This window comes from Phyllostomus hastatus, unplaced genomic scaffold (genome assembly GCF_019186645.2).
Source record: "Phyllostomus hastatus isolate PE091 unplaced genomic scaffold, TTU_PhHast_1.1 phas_scaffold_182, whole genome shotgun sequence".
Lineage (NCBI taxonomy): Eukaryota > Metazoa > Chordata > Mammalia > Chiroptera > Phyllostomidae > Phyllostomus > Phyllostomus hastatus.
In genome coordinates this window covers 31,189,626-31,208,801 of record NW_025334013.1, presented here as the reverse complement: position 1 = coordinate 31,208,801, position 19,176 = coordinate 31,189,626, and the positions used below count along the sequence as shown (strand labels likewise).

General features: G+C 37.5%; 1 protein-coding gene across 11 annotated transcripts in view; it reads right to left on the bottom strand.

Annotated features, from left to right (window-relative positions):
* MAST2 (microtubule associated serine/threonine kinase 2) overlaps positions 1–19,176 on the bottom strand; it is a 161,764-nt gene that overhangs the window by 57,947 nt on the left and 84,641 nt on the right. For 2 of the 11 annotated variants that reach the window (XM_045859958.1, XM_045859959.1), the window contains exons 1-2: positions 8,025–8,290; positions 4,958–5,152 (exon numbers count right to left, since the gene is read on the bottom strand). The exons of 7 other annotated variants lie outside the window; for them this stretch is intronic. In XM_045859958.1, coding sequence (XP_045715914.1) covers positions 4,958–5,152; positions 8,025–8,074 — 245 coding nt within the window. In that variant the 5' untranslated portion in view covers positions 8,075–8,290. Of the gene's footprint in view, positions 1–4,957; positions 5,153–7,940; positions 7,959–8,024; positions 8,291–19,176 lie in introns of those variants that run through there. 2 more of the 11 variants (XM_045859961.1, XM_045859962.1) reach the window with 2 other exon arrangements.

Genomic DNA, 19,176 nt, shown 5'->3' with positions numbered 1-19,176 from the left:
CCCCTTTACAGAAAGAGGAAAACTGAGTTTTTCTAATATAATACCCATCCAAGACACTGAAGAACTAGAATCGAGTCCTGTCTATATAACAGACCTATTGCTTAGCATCAAAGAACAGAAATGTACTAAAGAGTTAGAGTGGGCATCAGTTAAACTGTCTTGACTGTCCTGTAAATTATTATAGGCAACAATCTGTAAGGCCCTAAGCATATCACTAAGATACAATCAATAAAGAGGTTTAACATTCTGAGCAGAGCCAGTTCTAATAACCACGAAAAAAGACACTGTTTCTACTCCTTTTGGGCAATGTAGCCAAAAGCCTCAATGTAGCTCAAGAGCCTGTATTCTTTTCCTAGGGCTGCCACAACAAAGCACCACAGACATTTACTTCCTCGCAGGTCTGGAGGCCAGGAGGGGTCTGCAGGGTTCATTCCTCCTGAGGCCTCACTTCTTAGTTCCTGGATGGCTGTCTTCTCTGCCCGTGTCTGTGTTCTAATCTCCTCCCCTTACATGGACACAGTCATGCTGGATGAGGACCCACCCCAATGACCTTGTTTAGCCTTCGTTACCTCTGTAAAGAACTTTTTTTCTAAATACAGTCACGTTCTAGGTACTGGGTGAGGGTTAGCACTTCAACATATGCATTTTAGAGAGACACAGTTCAGCCCATAACAACAGTTATACTCTATGGAGATAAAAGACATCCAAGTACCACCACTGTGCAGTGGCCTTGTGTAGATTTTGGTTCCCTCTCTCCTGAATCGTCTATTTGCAAATAGAGGTCAAACTCACTACTGCCAGTAGCTCTCAATTTTTAGTTCTTCACTATTCACATTATTTGCTGAAATTATTTTTCTCTTGTCACTTACATTTGCTCAATAATATTTGATATTTGATTAATAACAGAAATATTCAGTGGGCACATGTCTGTGGTAAGGATGTGGTGGAATTTAGGTTCATCCCTGTGTTTGTTAAGCACTAATTCTGTCCTAGACTCTGAATGCGGATGCTAAACAAAACCAAGTTAGTGAAGGACAGCAATGAGCTGGTGTTAAAGATAAAATGAAATGTCATAAGCCTAAAAAGAAGGTACAAAGACTGTACTTTCAGGGATCATTTCAATAGTTTGTTACTAGATGATCTCACCTTTAACAGGAACCTAATCAACAAAACAAACAAACAAGCAAAATATAACCAAAGATACTGAAATTGAGAACAGGCTGACAGTGACCAGAGGGGAAAGAGGAGGGAACTTCAGGGGAAAAGGGGAAGGGTTTACAGGAACAAGTATAAAGGGCACATGGACAATAACAAGGGGGGGAGGATGGAAACAGGAAGGAGGTGGGGAGGGCTGGGATGGAGTAAAAGGCAGAAAACTGTACTCGAACAACAATTAAAATATTTTAAAAGAAGAAAAAAAAATGAAAACACCCCCTCCACACAAAAATAAGATACAAAGGTAATGGCCTAGAAGTGACAATGGACTGTGAAATACCAACAGCATGTATCGTCAGCAACATTACAGCAGAGGGGTTAAAACCACAGAGCTGGGGGTGAGATTCTGTGGGGCTGAATGCCAGTTTCTCAGCTTATGCACATCACCTCCTTAACCTCTCAGTACCACCGTGCCTTCATCGATAAAAAGATTTACTTGGATTTTTCACTTAGTCACTAAAATGGACTTGTATTATCATCTTACCAGGGTATTTTAAGGATTAATTTCAACACATATAAACCATTTAGAAAAATGTTTAGTATTTAGTATGCAATAAATGCTAAGCAAATGTTACCTATTTTTATTATGTTGTTGTTTCATTTCTTGATTTTTCTTGACCAAGCAAGGTGGAACAAAGGGTCTGTCCTGCTTCTACCAGGTTTATTAACATGTGAATCATTAAAGCAATAATCTCATGAAGCAATCTTCACTCCTGATGACAGAAGCATGATTTCAAAATACTAAGTAGATTGGATTTCTACCACCTGCCATAATAGAGAAACAGAGACATTTGCCCTTGTGCCTTAAAAACTACAAACAGAAAACACATGGTCCTGGCTGGGCTGCTGAGTACATTGGAGTGTCATCCTGTACACCACAGGTTGTAAGTTTGATTACCAATCCGGGCATATACCTAGGTTACAGGTTTGATCCCCAATCAGGGCATGTATAGGAGGCAACCAATTAATGTTTCTCTTTTCCCTCTCCCTCTCCCTCTCCCTCTCCCTCTCCCCCTCCCCTCCCCCTCCCCCTCCTCTCCTCTCTTCTCTTCTCTCTCTCTCTCTCCCCTTCCCTCCCACCCTCGTTAAATAAATTTTTTAAAAAAACAAGAACATGTGAAACAACAGTTTTTAAACATTGCACAGAAGGTTAACATAGAAAGTAAGCTTCAAAATTGACCCTAAGTAAGTTCTAAGGTTGCCCAAGCTTACTACTAGAGAATATTTCTAGGAAAAAACACAAAACAGAACAATGGAAAGTGATACCCCGCAAAAGCACAGCAGTCTCCATGAGTTGAGGAGAGAATTAAGAATTTGAGAGGCTAACATGGCTAGACTTTGGAAGACAGAATCCCAGCAAAGAGAGGACTATAGAGAGAGAGCTCAGGAAGGGGTTCCCCAAGTTTTCAGCTGGGTACCAATCAGTGCATGGGGGTCAGGAAATTATCCAAAAGAATTAGCAGGTGGTACCCTCCCCAGAGCTCACATAGGGCCAGGAATAGATCATGTTCCCACCAGCCTGAGTGAAAAACGCAATGCATGGGCATGGAGTAGAATACTCAGAAAGTACTGCCTTAGTACTAAGAAAAAAATAGCCCCAAATGCTTCTCTGGGCCCACGAACAAAGCCTAAAAGTAATCCCTAAAAAGATCAAACTATTTCTAAATAATTTAACTGTATCTCAAACAAAAGTCAAGGACTTTAAAAAATATAAAAATATCCAGCAAAGAAGGTAAAATCATCTTGCCATATCATTAAACTGGTACTTTACATGGGACAGATCAAAAAAATAGAATGACACACTATTATAGTAACCAGGCATATAAACAAGTCTAGGGGGAAAAAATCCCCATGAAATTTAACAAGTTTTCAAGCCAAAGCTGCAAGACATAGCTTCAGGTTCCCTAAGATCACAGGTTCAAGAGATAGCACTTGAAGCCATGTGCTAAGACAGGGCACATTTTAGGCTGTGGGCGCCATCCAACTTACAATCTTTCTCAGCCTCGTACGAAGATCTAGTACATCCATCCAGAAGGGGTGACTTCAGGGAAAAGTCAGCCTATAACACTGTCTTATGTCAGTCTAACATTGCCCTAAATTGTGGAATTTGACCTCCTATATCAAAAAATCTCACTTAAGTCTGTATAAGTTGTGCTTCTACTTAAACTTTTAGTTTTCCATGTTACTATTTTTTCTAACAAAAAGCTTAATAAGTATCTATTGACTGATCACACCTTTCTTCTTGAAAACTTTTTCAATTGGCTTCCAACAGACCTCTCTGTTGGTTCTTCTCCTTTCTAAAGAGCTACTCCGTTTCAGTCTATCCTTTGCTAGTTCCTGATTTCCCCAGCCTCTTAGAGTCAGACAGACTGTGCCACGGTTCAAACCTTTATTTCTTCATTCCCTATCAGTAGCCACTCACTGGAGGATTTCATAAATCGAATGATTTACTTCATTTATACACTGACAATTCCTAATTGCATATCTTTATCTCAGAGCTCACACATCTCTAACTGAATGTCTAATTAGCTATCACTTATAATTTCCAACTCTCAGGTCATGGTAAGTCCAACTTTCTAATTGTTCAACTTAAAATCTTCCATCCTCATCTTTTTCTCGAGCTCTGCATCTAATCCATCAACAAATCCTAGCAATTCTACACACAAAATGCATCCCCGAATCTGACTACTTCTTACCGCTTGGACCACCATGGGTTCAAACAATCATTGTCTCTTATCTAGATTATACAAGTAGCCTGCTACCCACAGCCAGCGCCCCCTTTGATCTAAGTCAGATCATAACTTCTGTTTTAAACCCTTCAATGGCTTCTCATCTCATTCAACATAAAAACAAAAATCCTTATAATGGCTTTAAAGTTCTACTTCATATGGCTCCCCGCTACGACTCAGACCTCATTTCCCTCTGCTCACCTCATAACTTATGCTATACCAGCTTCACTAAACTCTGCTGCACAAAGAACATACGGGAGTAAGCTCTTAGATCAGGCCTTTGGTACTTCCTGTTGCCTCTGTCTGAACCACTCTTCTTTCAGATACCTCTGTCCTGGCTCCAATACCTCCTTCAGGTCTTTAATCATATATCAACGTACTACTGAGGACCTCCTTGACCATCTTCTATAAAATGACAACCCATGTCCCCTACTCCTACTATATTATCTCAGTATCACTTATGTCCATCTGTTACATAGCTACTCATTAACTTGTTTGTCTCCTTCCACTGGAATCTAAGCTCCCTGAGGGCAGGAACTTTATCCCTTTGTGTTCACCGGTTTGTCCTCCTTGTCTAAAATAGTGCCCAACACATATGTACTCAAATAATGTTTAATATATAAAAATAGAGGCTAGAAGAAATGGGGAGAGGGTAATCTTCAGCAGTCTGAACAAATCACTTAACCTGCTTTGGAATCAGGTTTTCCTGTTATGTAGAATGTGCTGTTTGAACTACTGAACCTTTAAAGAGCTCTAGCACTGTCATACTATGTTTCTGCCACGGGGTGATCACAGTCAGGATGGACAAACAACTCTCAAGCTATGAATCGATATCTTCCTTTCTCCTAAAATTTTGAGCAGAGATCCGTGACATTCCTTTTACTCTTCTCTGTAACAGGGTCATGACTTTTATTCAGTTTCTCCCCATTACTAAGGAGAAAAGTTTGGGTTTTACCTATTAGGCCAGAAGCAATCACCCAGGCCCACAGTTCACACCACAGCAGGTCTCTTACCTCCACTGCAGTGGGCGGCTGGAACAGGGACTGCCAGGGCTGCTATGGGCTTGTGGGTTCAGGAAAAAAGCAAGAGGAGCAGCAGCCAGGGCACAGTCAGCACTATATGGGACTTTAATGAGGGACAGGGCTGGAGCCGATGTGGGTGAATACATGTGCTGGTTTACTTCAGATCCTCGGCAAAGAGTAGAGATTCTAACAAGTACCATGGTAAAAAAAGAACAAGGTCAGTGATCGTTTTTAACCAAAAAGAAACATCTTCAAAGTGAATTAATTTAGGCAAGAGACTTAAGAAAAGTAGTAAAAATCATTCTCACATATCGTAACTCAGTACCAAAGTCAGCACAGAATGACCATTGAGACTAAAACTTAATTTTCAGAATTTAAAACAAAAATTTAAGCCTTAGGTATTCGAAGTATTTACTACTGACTACTGGGAAAATATTGCAAATTTACTACAATTCATCAATTAAGCAAGCAATAGGTGATATTTTGTGTGCAATGACTAAAACTTCCTAGAGAAATTTTATTTCCATAAAAGTAAAACATTCTAAATAATAGTTTATAAATTGTTAGGTTATATCTACAATGACACCAACTTATTTAACTAACTTTTGCCTAATGAGTGTATCAACTAATGTCACAACTCTGTATAATACAATTGGCTCCTGCTTAACTTTAGTTTTCCAGGTTACTTGTTTCCTCTAAAAACAATCTAGCCTTCTTGATGTGTTAAATCCTAATGAAGACCAGTAAGTAAATAGGACCATTAGACTGAGAACAGACAAATAGTAAATATAGATTTCTACTTTGTTGATCAATGATAGATATGCCATAGATGCTGACAAATTATTAACAGATTCGTAGCAGTTATTTTGCTACAGTAGCACCATGGCTTTCTATAAAATATCCTATTAGACTATAATATTTTATTTCCAAGATTAAAAAAATTAACTATCACATAAGCACCTGAACTGTTTTAAAATGTTAGTTTCTTGTACTGTTACTGCCGACTGTTTGGATATGGATATGTGACATCCTACTTGTGTTTAATTACATGTATTCAAAGGAAATCTTCACTTTCCTACACATGACCCTCCTAGCTGTCTTCAGCATATTTCTCAGATGAGTACACAATATGAGGATATAACAGGATAGAAAAATGGAGGGCAGACAAGTATTTAAAATTACAGGTATGCCCAAATTTCCTTAAACAAGATATTTTTTAAAAATTTTAAGTAAAATATTAATTTCTGACTTTGAGGATTTTTACTTTTCTAAAGAACTATTCAAAAATAAGCTCCCTAACATATATAAACTAGATCTAATGACAATATAAGACATTTACTTCTTATTAAACTGAATAGTTTAGCTTATTCAAAATTTTGAAGACCTAAATCTTATCACATGAAATGAGGCTTTAGCCATTTTGATGACTATACAATTAGGATTATAAAAAAATCTACCAAAACCAATTGTCTTTCTCCTTTTGCTCCTAATTACCACTCTGCAAACTGCTTATACATTGAGACTAGAGTCTAAAAAGGATTGTTTGAAAGAAAAAGTTATTCACTAGCTCCAAGGAGAATTTTCTCCAAAGGAGTATTTTCCTAACCTAAATTCAACGTTGCTACAACAGATATGAGGATTACTAATACCAGGGAGCCAATATTTAGAGAGCATGATTTTTGACAACTTATGTTTTCTTAAACTACAAACTCAATTTAAAAAACTCCAACTTTGCTGACAAGTCACCTTTACTTTAAATGACACTTTAGTTGACAAAGCTTTTTTTAAATAGTCTTTAAATTTTTAGTCTTAATATGGGAACAAACCATTTCTTTAAAAGTACAGTTGACCCTTAAACAATGTGGGGTTGGGGGCACCAGCCCCTCGTGCAAATCAAAAATCCATGTATAACATTGACTCTCCAAAAACTTAACTACCAATAACCTACTGCTGACTAGAAGGAAACCTTACAAATAATATAGTCAATTAGCACACATATTGAATATGTAGTATATATTATATTCCGACAACAAAATAAGTAGAGAAAAGAAAATGTTATTAAGAAAATCATAAGAAAGAGAAAATATGTTTACAATATTTACTGAAAGAAATCCACATATAGGTGGACCCATGCAGTTCAAACTCATGTTGTTCAAGGGTCAAGTGTATGCCAATCCTTACAATTTTATACTTCAAGTCTGATTTTCCAAAGACTGGTAGAATCATTAATTCAATTAATAACACCCACTAACACTGAAGGGTAACAACCCAAAGGAAGCCCACTGAAGAAATCTGTCTATTTGCTATGCCAGCTGTCTCTGGGTAAGCACTAACATTCAAGGAAAGACAAGTGTGCTCCCTCTACCCTGTGAGTTATGCAAACACAGTTCAAGACAGATCACTAAGGTGAAATGGATTCTAGGACACTTCTGTCCCTGATTCCCCAATTTCCTGGTCAAGTCATTCAGCACTTCTGCATTATATAAGGAAGCTCTTGGAAAAGCTACCAAGAGGTAGAAGACTTCTTTCATTCCCCAGCTTTGAAATCCTCACCTAAGTATGTTTCTATATAGACCTACATAGAATAAAATTTAGGTCACACCCTAAAGGACTCCGGCTTGCATCTACACAGGCAGATACGAAGTCCTGTATTTCAGGCCAGGGGCAGAAATACAATACTATCTCTAGTCAAAGAAGGAGAAGCCTTCACTTCTATTTTTTTCTCACCTTCATGAGGCCTATATTGCAGCTTTGACTAACTTTAAACATCCACTTCCAAGAAAGGAAAAAAAACAATGGACCTTCATTGTTAACTCAGTCCCACAAGTACCTAAGAACCCCTAAAAGGACAACTAACTCAATATTCAGAATTAGAAACCCCTATGCCCCTGCCAAGGACCACTGCTTTGACCTTGACTATGTGAAGCTATCTCAGCCCTCTTCCTGACAGACATCTCCACAGCACAGTCTTTACCCAAGTAAATGAAGGTCTGTTAGTTGGCATTAGTTCTTTTACTGACATCCACCAGTTTCCACTCAGAGACCCCAGCCTCCTTACTGAATCCGCAGGCATGGTGCTCCCAGTCTCTCTCTCCTCCGTTTCATCATTTTCCTGGCTACTCAAGCTTTTGCCCTCTCACACTGGAGTCTTGGCAGGAAGTTCTCTCACACAAGGGGTATGCAGTCTATAAGCCAAAGGAAACTTACAAAGGCTTCCCAAACTTAAGAGAAAAATTAAAGCACTTTTCTTCAAAAACATAATATTCAGGACCCCTCCCCTCCAAAAGACCTAAGAGCCCAGAAAGCAGTGGTGAGAGAGTGAGGAGTTCCAGATCCCAAATGAATCAGCTGTCCGTCCTCTGATCTGCCTGACATCATTCACACTCAGCCCGTAACAAATCAGAGCCCTGGAGAGCACCTTGTTCCTCCTTGGTAACAAACACCAAACTCCCTCCCCCACAAATCAGTTGCAATTTCCAAATCTGAGGCCTGGCAGCAGAGCACACGCTGGCAGAAACTGTACATACCAAGTTGAAAACTCACCCTGTGACAGAAACACTATTAACTCTGGAGGCATTGGCCAAGCCAGAACAGCTGTTGGAGTGGGCAGGGGATTGGAAGACAGCACACTAAGGATCCTAAATTGTTAAGTTAATGACCTAAGGATATGTGGGCATTTCTGCAATGTTATTCACTCTCAAACCCAGGCTTGTGGAAGATGAAAGGGCCTTAAGGTTAAGGCTTAAAGCATAGTCATTATTCAAATTCTGAATTTTATCAATTTAAGTAAATTCTGTAGCCCTTCTTTAGACAAAGTTCAGAGCCATTTTCAATTCAATTTCTACTACTCTAAAAACATAATGAACTTCTGGACAAGGTGGAGGCGAGGGTAAATATGCTTCGCCTCTGTGCACAACTACTGCAAAAATTACAACTAAACTACAAAACAAACATCACCCAGATCCATCAGAAAATCAAGCTGTATGGAAGCCCAACAACCAAGTACTTAAAGAAGTTACATTCACCCATACAAGCCATGCTACTAAGACAGGGAGTCAAAGCAGCTCTACCTAATACACAGAAACAAACACAGGGAGACTGCCAAATTGAGGAGGCAAAGAAATATGGCCCAAATGAAAGAACAGAACAAAACTCCAGGAAAAGAACTAAACGAAATGGGGATAAGCAACCTATCAGATGCAGAGTTCAAAACACTGGTAATCTGGATGCTCAAAGAAATCATTGGGTAGTGCAAGAGTTAAAAAAAAGATCCAGGGAGAAATGAAGTTTTCATTAAGTGAAATAAAGAAAAATCCACAGGAAAACAACAGTGGAGGGAATAAAGCCAAGATTCAAATCAACAATTTGGAACATAAGGAAGAAAAAAAGCATTCAATCAGAATAGCAAGAAGAAAAAAGAATTTAAAAAAATGAGAATAGTGTTCTATTCTCATTCTATTCTATAAAGAGCCTCTGGGACATCTCCAAATGTATCAACATCCAAATCATAGGGCTGCCAGAAGAAGAAGTGGAAGAGTTAAGAAATTGGAAATGTATTTGAAAAAATAATGAAAGAAAAGTTCCCTAATTTGGTGAAGAAAACAGACATACAAGTCCAGGAAACACAGAGAGTCCCAAACAAACTGGACCCAAAGAGGACCACACCAAGACACATCATAATTAAAATGCCAAAGGTAAAAGATAAAGAGAAAATCTTAAAAGCAGCAAGAGAAAAGCAGAGAGTTACCTACAAAAGAGGTCCCATAAGACCATCAGCTAATTTCTCAAAACAAACTTTGCAGGCTAGAAGGGACTGGCAAGAAGTATTCAAAGTGATGAAAAGCAAGGATCTACAACCTAGGTTACTCTACCCAGCAAAGCTATCAATTAGAATTGAAGGGCAGATGAAGTGCTTCCCAGAAAAGGTAAAACTAAAGGAGTTCATCATCATAAGCCATTATTATATGAAATGTTAAAGGGACTTATTTAAGAAAAAGAAGATCAAAACAATGAACATTAAAATGGCAACAAATGCACAATTATCAACAAATGAATCTAAAAAACCAAACTAAGCAAACAAGCAGAATAGGAACAGAATCATAGATACGGAGATCATTTGGAGGGTTATTAGCTGGGAGAGGGAAGGTGGAGAGTAGGGGGAAAGGCACAAGGATTAAGAAGTACAAATTGGTAGGTACAAAATAGATGGGGGTGTTAAGAACAGTACAGGAAATGGAGTAGCCAAAGAACTTATATGCATGACCCATGGAAGTGAACTAATGGAGGGGATTGCTGGAGGGAATGGGAGTACTGGGTGGAGAAGGGCAATGGGGGGAAAATTGGGACAACTGTAATAGTAAAATCAATAAAATCTATTTTTAAAAAAGATATTGAGGTAAGCTGCAGAAGAACTCTCAAGGGTAAGCTAATTCACTTCTGTATGCTTCGATTTCCCCATTTGTAGAATGAAAATAACTAAGGTACCTAATATACAGGTTGTGGTGAAGACTAATCTATGTAACACAGGAAAGTGCCTAGCACAGACGAAACGCTATAGAACTGTTAGCTATTATTACAGGTCTTGCCCTCCAGGAGCTAGCTCTCGATATAAAGGAGGAGATAAGCCTAATCACATAAGAAACCAATGGACAACAGCAGCCTGGCATGGAGAGAGCCAAATGATCAAGTAGACTACAGAACTAAACACTGACAACTAAGGAAACCAAAGAGTAAGCAAAAGTCTTAGTCCCCTGCTCCAGGACACACGCCAGTTCTGATGGGCTCCTCTCATTCATTCAGATGACACAGTATGTGAAGTTGTTTTTCTAAGGCAACATTCAAAGGATTAATTCATACTCTAACCAGTGCTTCTTCAACTGCAGGTCACAACTCTTTAGTGAGTCATGAAGTCAATTTAGGAAGTCAGGACCAACATTTTCTTTAAACAGAAAGAGAATGAACTGGAATAGAAAAGAAAATATCAGAATCCATCACACATAATTAGGGCAAGAATAATTTGTGAATTTTGTGTTTGTGACATCTATTACTGACATTTATAAACATACAAATCCACATGTGTGTATGTGATGGGTTAAAATGTAAAGTCTATTTGTTATATCAAGGGCCATAGTCTAAAAAATTTGAGCAACTGTTCTAATTACCCAAGCAAACTTGCCCTACATAAATAGCCCCAGATACTCACTTTTCCTCTCCATGTACCAGCCCAGTCACTAGCCTCTTATGGTCTCTATTTCAGAATCCCCTGTTCTCCACATGAAAATGAAAATGAAAATGAAAATGAAAATGAAAATGAAAATGAAAATGTTCTCTCAGAAATCCAGCACCTCTCAAGAAGTACTGAATCCCACTTTGGGAAAGTCTCGTGATGATATCAGGGTCAGTCACCAAAGTCCATACTCCCCCAACTAAGAGACCAGTGGAGGTCTATCCCCATCCCAAGCTGAGGCTGTACAGGTAAGGCAGGGCCCTAAACTTCTACTCAATATTCTCTAGTTCTCTAATACCTAAGCCCAAGCTACCAAATAAAACAACAATGACATAACAGCAACCAACATATATCAAGTACTTACTAAGCACTCTACATGTAATACTCAGGTAGTCTTCATCACAGCCCTATGACAGATGCACTATTATTATTCTTGTGATGTTTTTTAAGATCCTGTCTTCAGCTAAGTTGATGAATCAAAGTAATCTCTACAATCAATGTTATATAATACCTTCAATAGAAGACTCTGACAATAGCAAATGGATTTCTCTCTAGCTTGGTCTACAATAATAAATTGGAAGAAGAAGGAGAGCACAGAGTTTCTTAAATAATGCTAAAGTCAGAAAATATTTGTTTTATTTTTTAGAGAATGAGAGGCATAGTTTATGGCCTTCATCTGACCAAAGGAAGATATTACTCTTACTAGGGTTTAACACATCCCCACACAGAGCACTTTCTTTAAACTTATCACCATTGAAATCCATTTGTGCCAATATTCCTGTGGCTTGTCGGCACTAGGAAAGCTTAACGTTTTCCTGGTGATAGCACTAGACAATTTATAGTATGGAAAATAAAACATCCACCTGTTATTATTATTTCTTACAACTATTCGTTGACTGTCTATCACCCTTAGGAAGGCCTCTTCCATAGGCTCCTCACTTTAGAGGTGCTGCAACATAACACAAACACACACAAAAATTCATTACAGAAATGGGATGGCCTCTGTCACCTGAGATCTGGCATTCTGCAAAGTGAAACCCTAAAAATCCATTCTTGTGACTTGTACTATTCAGACCCCAGTAAAACACTTGTTCACATCTTTCTTTATCTGTCTTTTTTTAGTGGTCCATGTTGGACCACTGTTTATGCGTTATGAAACTGCAAACTTCTGAGAAAACTCTGTCTGAAATTATACAGTATTTGAGCAGCAGAATCTCAGAAGTAAGCAAAAAGACAAATTAACCTGTCAAATCCTTCCTCTCAAGTAACATGAATGTAAAGGATTTCTTGGCTAATACAAGTATTGTTTACAAGTATAGCCAAACACCCATTTACATAATTTCTTTCTGTTCCCAGTCATGGTTCTAACGATATTTATAATTTAGCTTATTACTCATAACAGATCACATAGCAGTTGAGAAATATTCTGCAGAATTATGGAATTTGTATTACTAATAAATGTATTTATGTGCAGGGTTAGACATAACATACATAAGGCCAAAGGTCAATTTTTTATACTGATAGTTGAACAATTACTAAAATTAGTGTTTTTATAAAAATATGTACTTAGATGTACCTAGATATCAGTTTTTAAATTTAGCTTATTTAAATAATTTCATCTATTAAAAAGAAGAACTGTTTGAAAGCATGAAAATTTTCAATTTTCTACACTTACTTTATGTATATATTTTCCCACTAACACCTCTTATTCAGTTTTTAACCAAACCAGCAATCATCAAAATGGCCAATTTTTCTAATGGTAGTTTCTCCGCAACAGAAGAAAGTCAAGACTCTCAAAAGAAGAAATGGTTTGGGTTTTTCCTGACTTCAAAATGTTTATGAAATCTGTATTTCTCAAAGGCTTCTGAAATATGTAGAAAATAAGTAAAAAATATCCCAATGACCAAAACATATCAAAAGTCAGTAATAAAAGAGACTCATTCATTCTTTTGGGCAAATGGCTATTAAAAAAAAATCAGTCTGTATACGCAAAGTAAAGCAATTCCCTTTCCCATTCCAAATCCTGGTTTCTGCACCGTGTGCCCACAGGGAAGGCCGCTCCCTCCACTGATCCCACCTCCAGGACCTGTGGGTCCCTGCAGGCAGTTATCTCGGTCCCCTTCCCAGGCAGCTCGAGTCTTCTCTCCCACATTCAGACAGACTTCACCTCTGAATATGATGGGCCTGTTGGCTAAGGCCCTTTTGAACAGGCTCAGAATCATCAAACACATTGAAATCAAAATTGGGCAATTTCCCAGCACTGTTAATGCACAGCTACACCACACTGCCATAATTTTGAAAGAAATCTTTAAGCCTTTTGGCCAAAAACGCCATCTTGCAGTAATTCGCCAAAATGACTAACACAAAAGAAAAGAGGAGAGACATCCTCTACATGTTCTAGGTCTTTTTATAAACATGCAGCCCTGGTTGGCATGGCTCAGTGAATTGAGTGCCAGCCTGCTAACTGAAGGGTCGCCAGTTCAATTCCTACTCAGGGCACAGGCCTGGGTTGCTGGCCAGGTCTCCAGTTGGAGGCATGTGAGAAGCAACCAATCAATGTATCTCTCACACACTGATGTTTCTCTCCCTATCTTTCTCCCTCCCTTACCCTCTCTCTGAAAATAAATAAGTAAAATCTTTAAACAGAAAATCATGGAGTTGCTCCTTTGGCCACATACATACAAATCTACAAGAAAGGTAATAATGTAGACATCAAGGGAATAGGCACTGTTCAAAAAGGAATGCCCCTCAAATGTTACCATGGCATAACTGGAAGAGTCTACAATATCACCCAGCATGCAGTGGATATTGTTAAAGACAAACAAGGGCAAAATTATTTTTATTTAAATATATATATATATTTAATACATATTAAATTCATATATATATATGTATATACACACACACACATATATATATATGACAGGGGAAGGGAGAGAGAGAAACATCATGTGAAAGAAAAATATCATTTGGTTGCCTCTCATATGCACCTCAACCAGGGATTGAACTTGCAACCTATACATGTGTTCTGACCAGGAATCGAACCAGCGACTTTTTGCTTTGCAGGATGACACCCAACCAACTGAACATCACTGGTTAGGGCAAAGGTAAGATTCTTGTCAAGAGAATTAACATACATATTAGAGTGTATTAAAGCACTCTAAGAGCCAAGATAGCTTCCTGAAACTTGTGAGGGAAAGTGATCAGAAAAAGAAGGAAGCCAAAGAGAAAGATACCTGAGTTCACTGAAGCATCAATTGCTCTACCCAGAGCAGCACACTTTGTGAGAACCAACAGCAAGGAGCCTGAGCTGCTGGAATCTGTTCCCTATGCATTCATGGCATGATGAGTGTAAAAAATAAAGGATTTCTGTAGTGGAAGGGGAGGGGAGAGAAGGGGAGAGTGGGAGGGGAAGGGAAGGGGGAAGAGAAGGAAGGGAAAGGGAAGGGGAAAGGGGAAAGGGAAGGGGAAAGGGAAAGGGAAGGGAGGGGAGGGAAAGGGAAGGGGAAAGGGAAAGGGAAGGGGAAGGGAAGAGGAAGGAGAAGGGGTCTTTAAGCTTTGATTTGTCCACCACATGAGGCAGATTTCCAATGAAAAGTTGATGGCTGTCAAGGTGTCTCACAATTCTTTGGAGTTCAACATCATCTTGCTAACCTTTGCCTCACGGGTTGGTTGAAGTCCCTTCTGGGGAGGAATATTTATTTGTTGTTCTCAAACTCTTTGATCCCTCTGAGGGCTCTGCAGGGAAATCTGAGATTCAGGCTTAGACTCCAGGTGAGGCTATGAAGCTGGTACTTTAACAACATGAGGTGGTATCCCAGTAACTAGAACAGCTCCACTGGGTGGAAGGTTCTTACTGGTCACAGATGTCCAGGAAAATGTCCTCAAGTCTTCCTGTACTTTCTGAGCTATGTCTGAAGGTGATGGAGAAAAACTTTTCTGGGCATCTTCAGGAGCAATTTCTTCCAATATTGGCTCAGACTTTTCCTCTTGGATTTCAGGCACAGGTTTTTACTCTGGTCTGATTCAGGATCAGGCCCTGGTTCAGCAACAGGTTCTCTAAATGTTCTTCGAAGTCATTGCTGACAGTCTGATCACAGAAAATTACAGAATGATCAGGTATCACTTCAGGTATCTGCTGTCTTTCTTCAGGTTCCTCTACTTCTTCCTCAGATTCCTCCTGAGGTTCTGTGATAAAACTACCCAAGACTTCACCTTGGTACCTGAAAATACATTGTGAATATGGAACTTACTTGCAACAGGGCCCTCAGGAGCAACGACAAATGTCTGCATGAATCTCCTTGAAGTCCGGTTGTTATCAGAGAGTATCCCCATCACCTGGACTATCACACCTTCAGAGTAGCACGGGCATCAACATGGTGAACCCTAGTGCCGAGACTGTTGTAGAAATTTTATGACATCACTTTCCTATGGATTTATGTCCATAGACTGCATCTGCTGGTTTTCCATTTAAATCCAATCCTCCATGGACATAAAGAGTTCTCTCCATACAATCTGTGTAGCATGTCTGGGACCTGGTTCAGCAGTGTGTAATACTGTCTCACGAATTCCTACCCAAACAGCAAGGGACTAGGCTTCTCCATAACCATTGCTTTAGTCCATTAAACCTGTGTGGCTGAGAGGGAGAGGAACAAGCTTTGACCCGCGGCACAGAGGAAAGGAAAAAAACCTTCATGCAATTGTACTAGCACCTACCTTTTATAAAAATATATTCAAACTTGGTACTCCCTAAATATAATTACATTTTATTTTTAATCCTATAGATCAGGAATTTTCAACCAGTATGCTGTGGCACACTGGTATGCCACAAGAATTTTTTAAAACATGCAATACCCGACTATTTATTTAATTAGGGTCATGGACTTCTTTTCTATTAGATTGTGAAATAAAAATATGACAATAGACAAAATAGCCATCTAGTGTGAATGAATCAAAATTACATCTATTTTTTGTCAGATCAGAAAAACATGTTTTAGTAATCAGTTTATGTACGCCATGAAATGAAAAAGGTTGAAAATAGCTGCTATAGATTATTATAAACGAGGTCATGACATAGAAAAATTAGAAAGCAGAGCTTAGGAAAGAAAAAAGAAATTGAAAATCTACAAATGTTGGTCTGCTTAAAACTGAAAAAAAACTGCTAATAAAAGAGAACAGACTCCTCTTGCACATAGAAAGCACACATACACTTATTAGCACTGAAAAAAAGACTGAATAAACAACAAATAAGCCACAATATTCAAAAAAGACAAGTAAATATCAATAAAATACTGGTATGATTGTTATTAAAATAATATTATATAATCAATGTTTAGATTTTTACTAATACAAAGATTTCCCCCCTGTGGTTTAACAGTAAAATAATCACAGAAAACAATGGAAAATGTATAGGTTTAATATAAATGATTTTGAAATTTGATGCTAAAATAGCTAAACATATAAGATTAATTAAAAATGATGAAACAAATGGTCACTGGCAAGGATAAAGACTTAATGAAATTATTAATTTAACTGGTAATAAAGAGGAAAAATCATAACTACTTCTTTAAAAGATAAATATTACTCAGCTCTACAGACTGTAACAGGGACAAAAGTCATTTTAAACAACTTTGTCGTCACATATTGTTGAGTTACCTGAAGAAGAAAGTGAGAATGTAGGAAAAAATGAGAATTCCATTAGCTTTACATTTGATGCAAAAATTACAGGTTTGACTTATAAGAGAACTAAAAATCCTCTCAATTTTAACATTAAGATTGCCAAACATGCACCTGCAAGTTTTCCAGAGTCACTGAAATGAAACCAGCCGTTGTGCTACAAACCACCATAACACTAGACAAATTATATGAGGCAACAGTCTTCAGGCACTTGGGAAAGGCAATGCAAGAGTGCAAATCTTGAAAAAGAAAAATTAGAATGCTGAGACATTCCAATTTTCCCAGCTACTATACCTGGGAACAACTTTCTTACAGGGGCACAGACAGCTAGAGTTCAAGAACACAGCAGTTCTACTAAACTGAGGAGGCACAAGTTAAGAGTTCAGGGCAGCTAATCGAACACACTGCACCTGCAGCAAGAAAGACCATATATATATATACTAAGCTATTAGAGAAGTCTCAACAAGTTTAAAAAAATTAAAGTCCTATAAATGATGTTGTCTGACAACAGAAATAAGTTAAAAATTAACTACAATAAAAACCTAAAAATTTCTCCAATATTTAGAAATTAAATCACACTTCTAAATAATCTATTAATCAAAGATGGCATGACAAAGGAAGTTAGAAAATATTTTAGATTAAATCATAATAAATATACAGCATATCAAACTTTATAGTGTGAAAGTAAAGAAGTGTTTAGAGGGAAATTTATAGCTTTAAATGCTCATATTTAAAAAGGAAGATCTAAAACCACTAATTTAATCCTTTACATAAAAACATTTTTAAGCAAATTAAATTCAAAATGCATGAAGAAATAAAGAAAAATAAAAGCAGAGAATAGAAAAAATAATAAAACCAAAATTTGGTTTTTAAAAAATATTAATAAAGTTAATAAAAATTATAACAAATCAAGCAGCAAACGAGAGGAAACACAAACTTCCATTCTCAGAAATAAAAGAATATCACCACAGATAAACAGACAGTAATAAAATAATGAGAATAACAGCAGTAACAACTTATGCTAATAACAAATAAAATGGACAAAAAGTTAAACATTTTTTTACCAAAACAGACAAGATATAGACAATATAAAGTATGCTAAGTGACATAAAAAGACAAATATGTGATTACCCTCACCTGAAATACCTAGAATACACAAACACATGGAGATAGAAGCAGAACAGAATTACCAGGTACTGCGAGAACGAGGAGCTATTGCTTAAAGGATAGAATGTGTCTATTTGGGGCGATAATAAACTTTTAGAACTAGATAGTGGTGATGGTGGCACAATGTTGTGAATAAACTTAATGCCACCGAATTGTATACTTTAAAATTCACACAATTCAATGGCAAATTTTAATACATATATACAATCTTATAACATTTTTAGCACTTAAAAAAATTAATTCAAAAGGAATTAAGACCCAAACATAAAAGTGAAAATTACAAAACTTCTAAAAGAAACATTGGAAAAAACCTTCATAATCTTGGGACAGGCGAAGATTTCTTGGACAAAGCATGAACACCAATCATAAAAAATCACAAAGAGAACATCAAAATTAAGACCTCCTGCTCCTTGGAAGATACCCTTCTAAAGTATCTTTCAAAGGAAAAGGTAAGCTATAGATAGAAAGAAAATAGTCACAATATATTTGACCAAAGATCTGAATCAGAATATATAAACAACACATAACTCAGAAATGTTTTAAAAAATTTTTTAAATGGTGAAAGATTTAAGTTACACATTTCACAAAAGAGGATATACAAATGACCAATAAGGACATGAAAAACATGTTCAACAGCACAGTACTGGCATAAAAACAGGCACATACATATATCAATGGAACAGAATAGAGAGCCCAGAAATAAACCCACACCTTCATAGTCAATTAATGGTGGACAAAGGAAGCAAGCCCATACAATGGGCTAAAGACAGTTTACTCAATAAACAGTATTGGGTAAATTGGACAAATATGTGCAGAAAAATAAAACTAGACCACCTTCTTACAGCACACACAATAATGAATTCAAAATGGATTATAGACTTAAATGTTAGACCCCAAACCACAAAAATCCTAGAAGAAAGCATAGGCAGTAAAATCTCAGACACTGCTCACAGCAATATTTTATCTGATTTCTCCCCTCTCAGGAAAGAGAAAGAAAAGAAAAAAATAAACAAATGGAACTACATCAAACTTGAAAGTTTTTGCACAGCAATGAAAACCATCAACAAAACAAACAGATAACCCAAGGAATGAAAGAACATATTTGCCAATACATCTGACAAGGTGTTAATATCCAAAATAT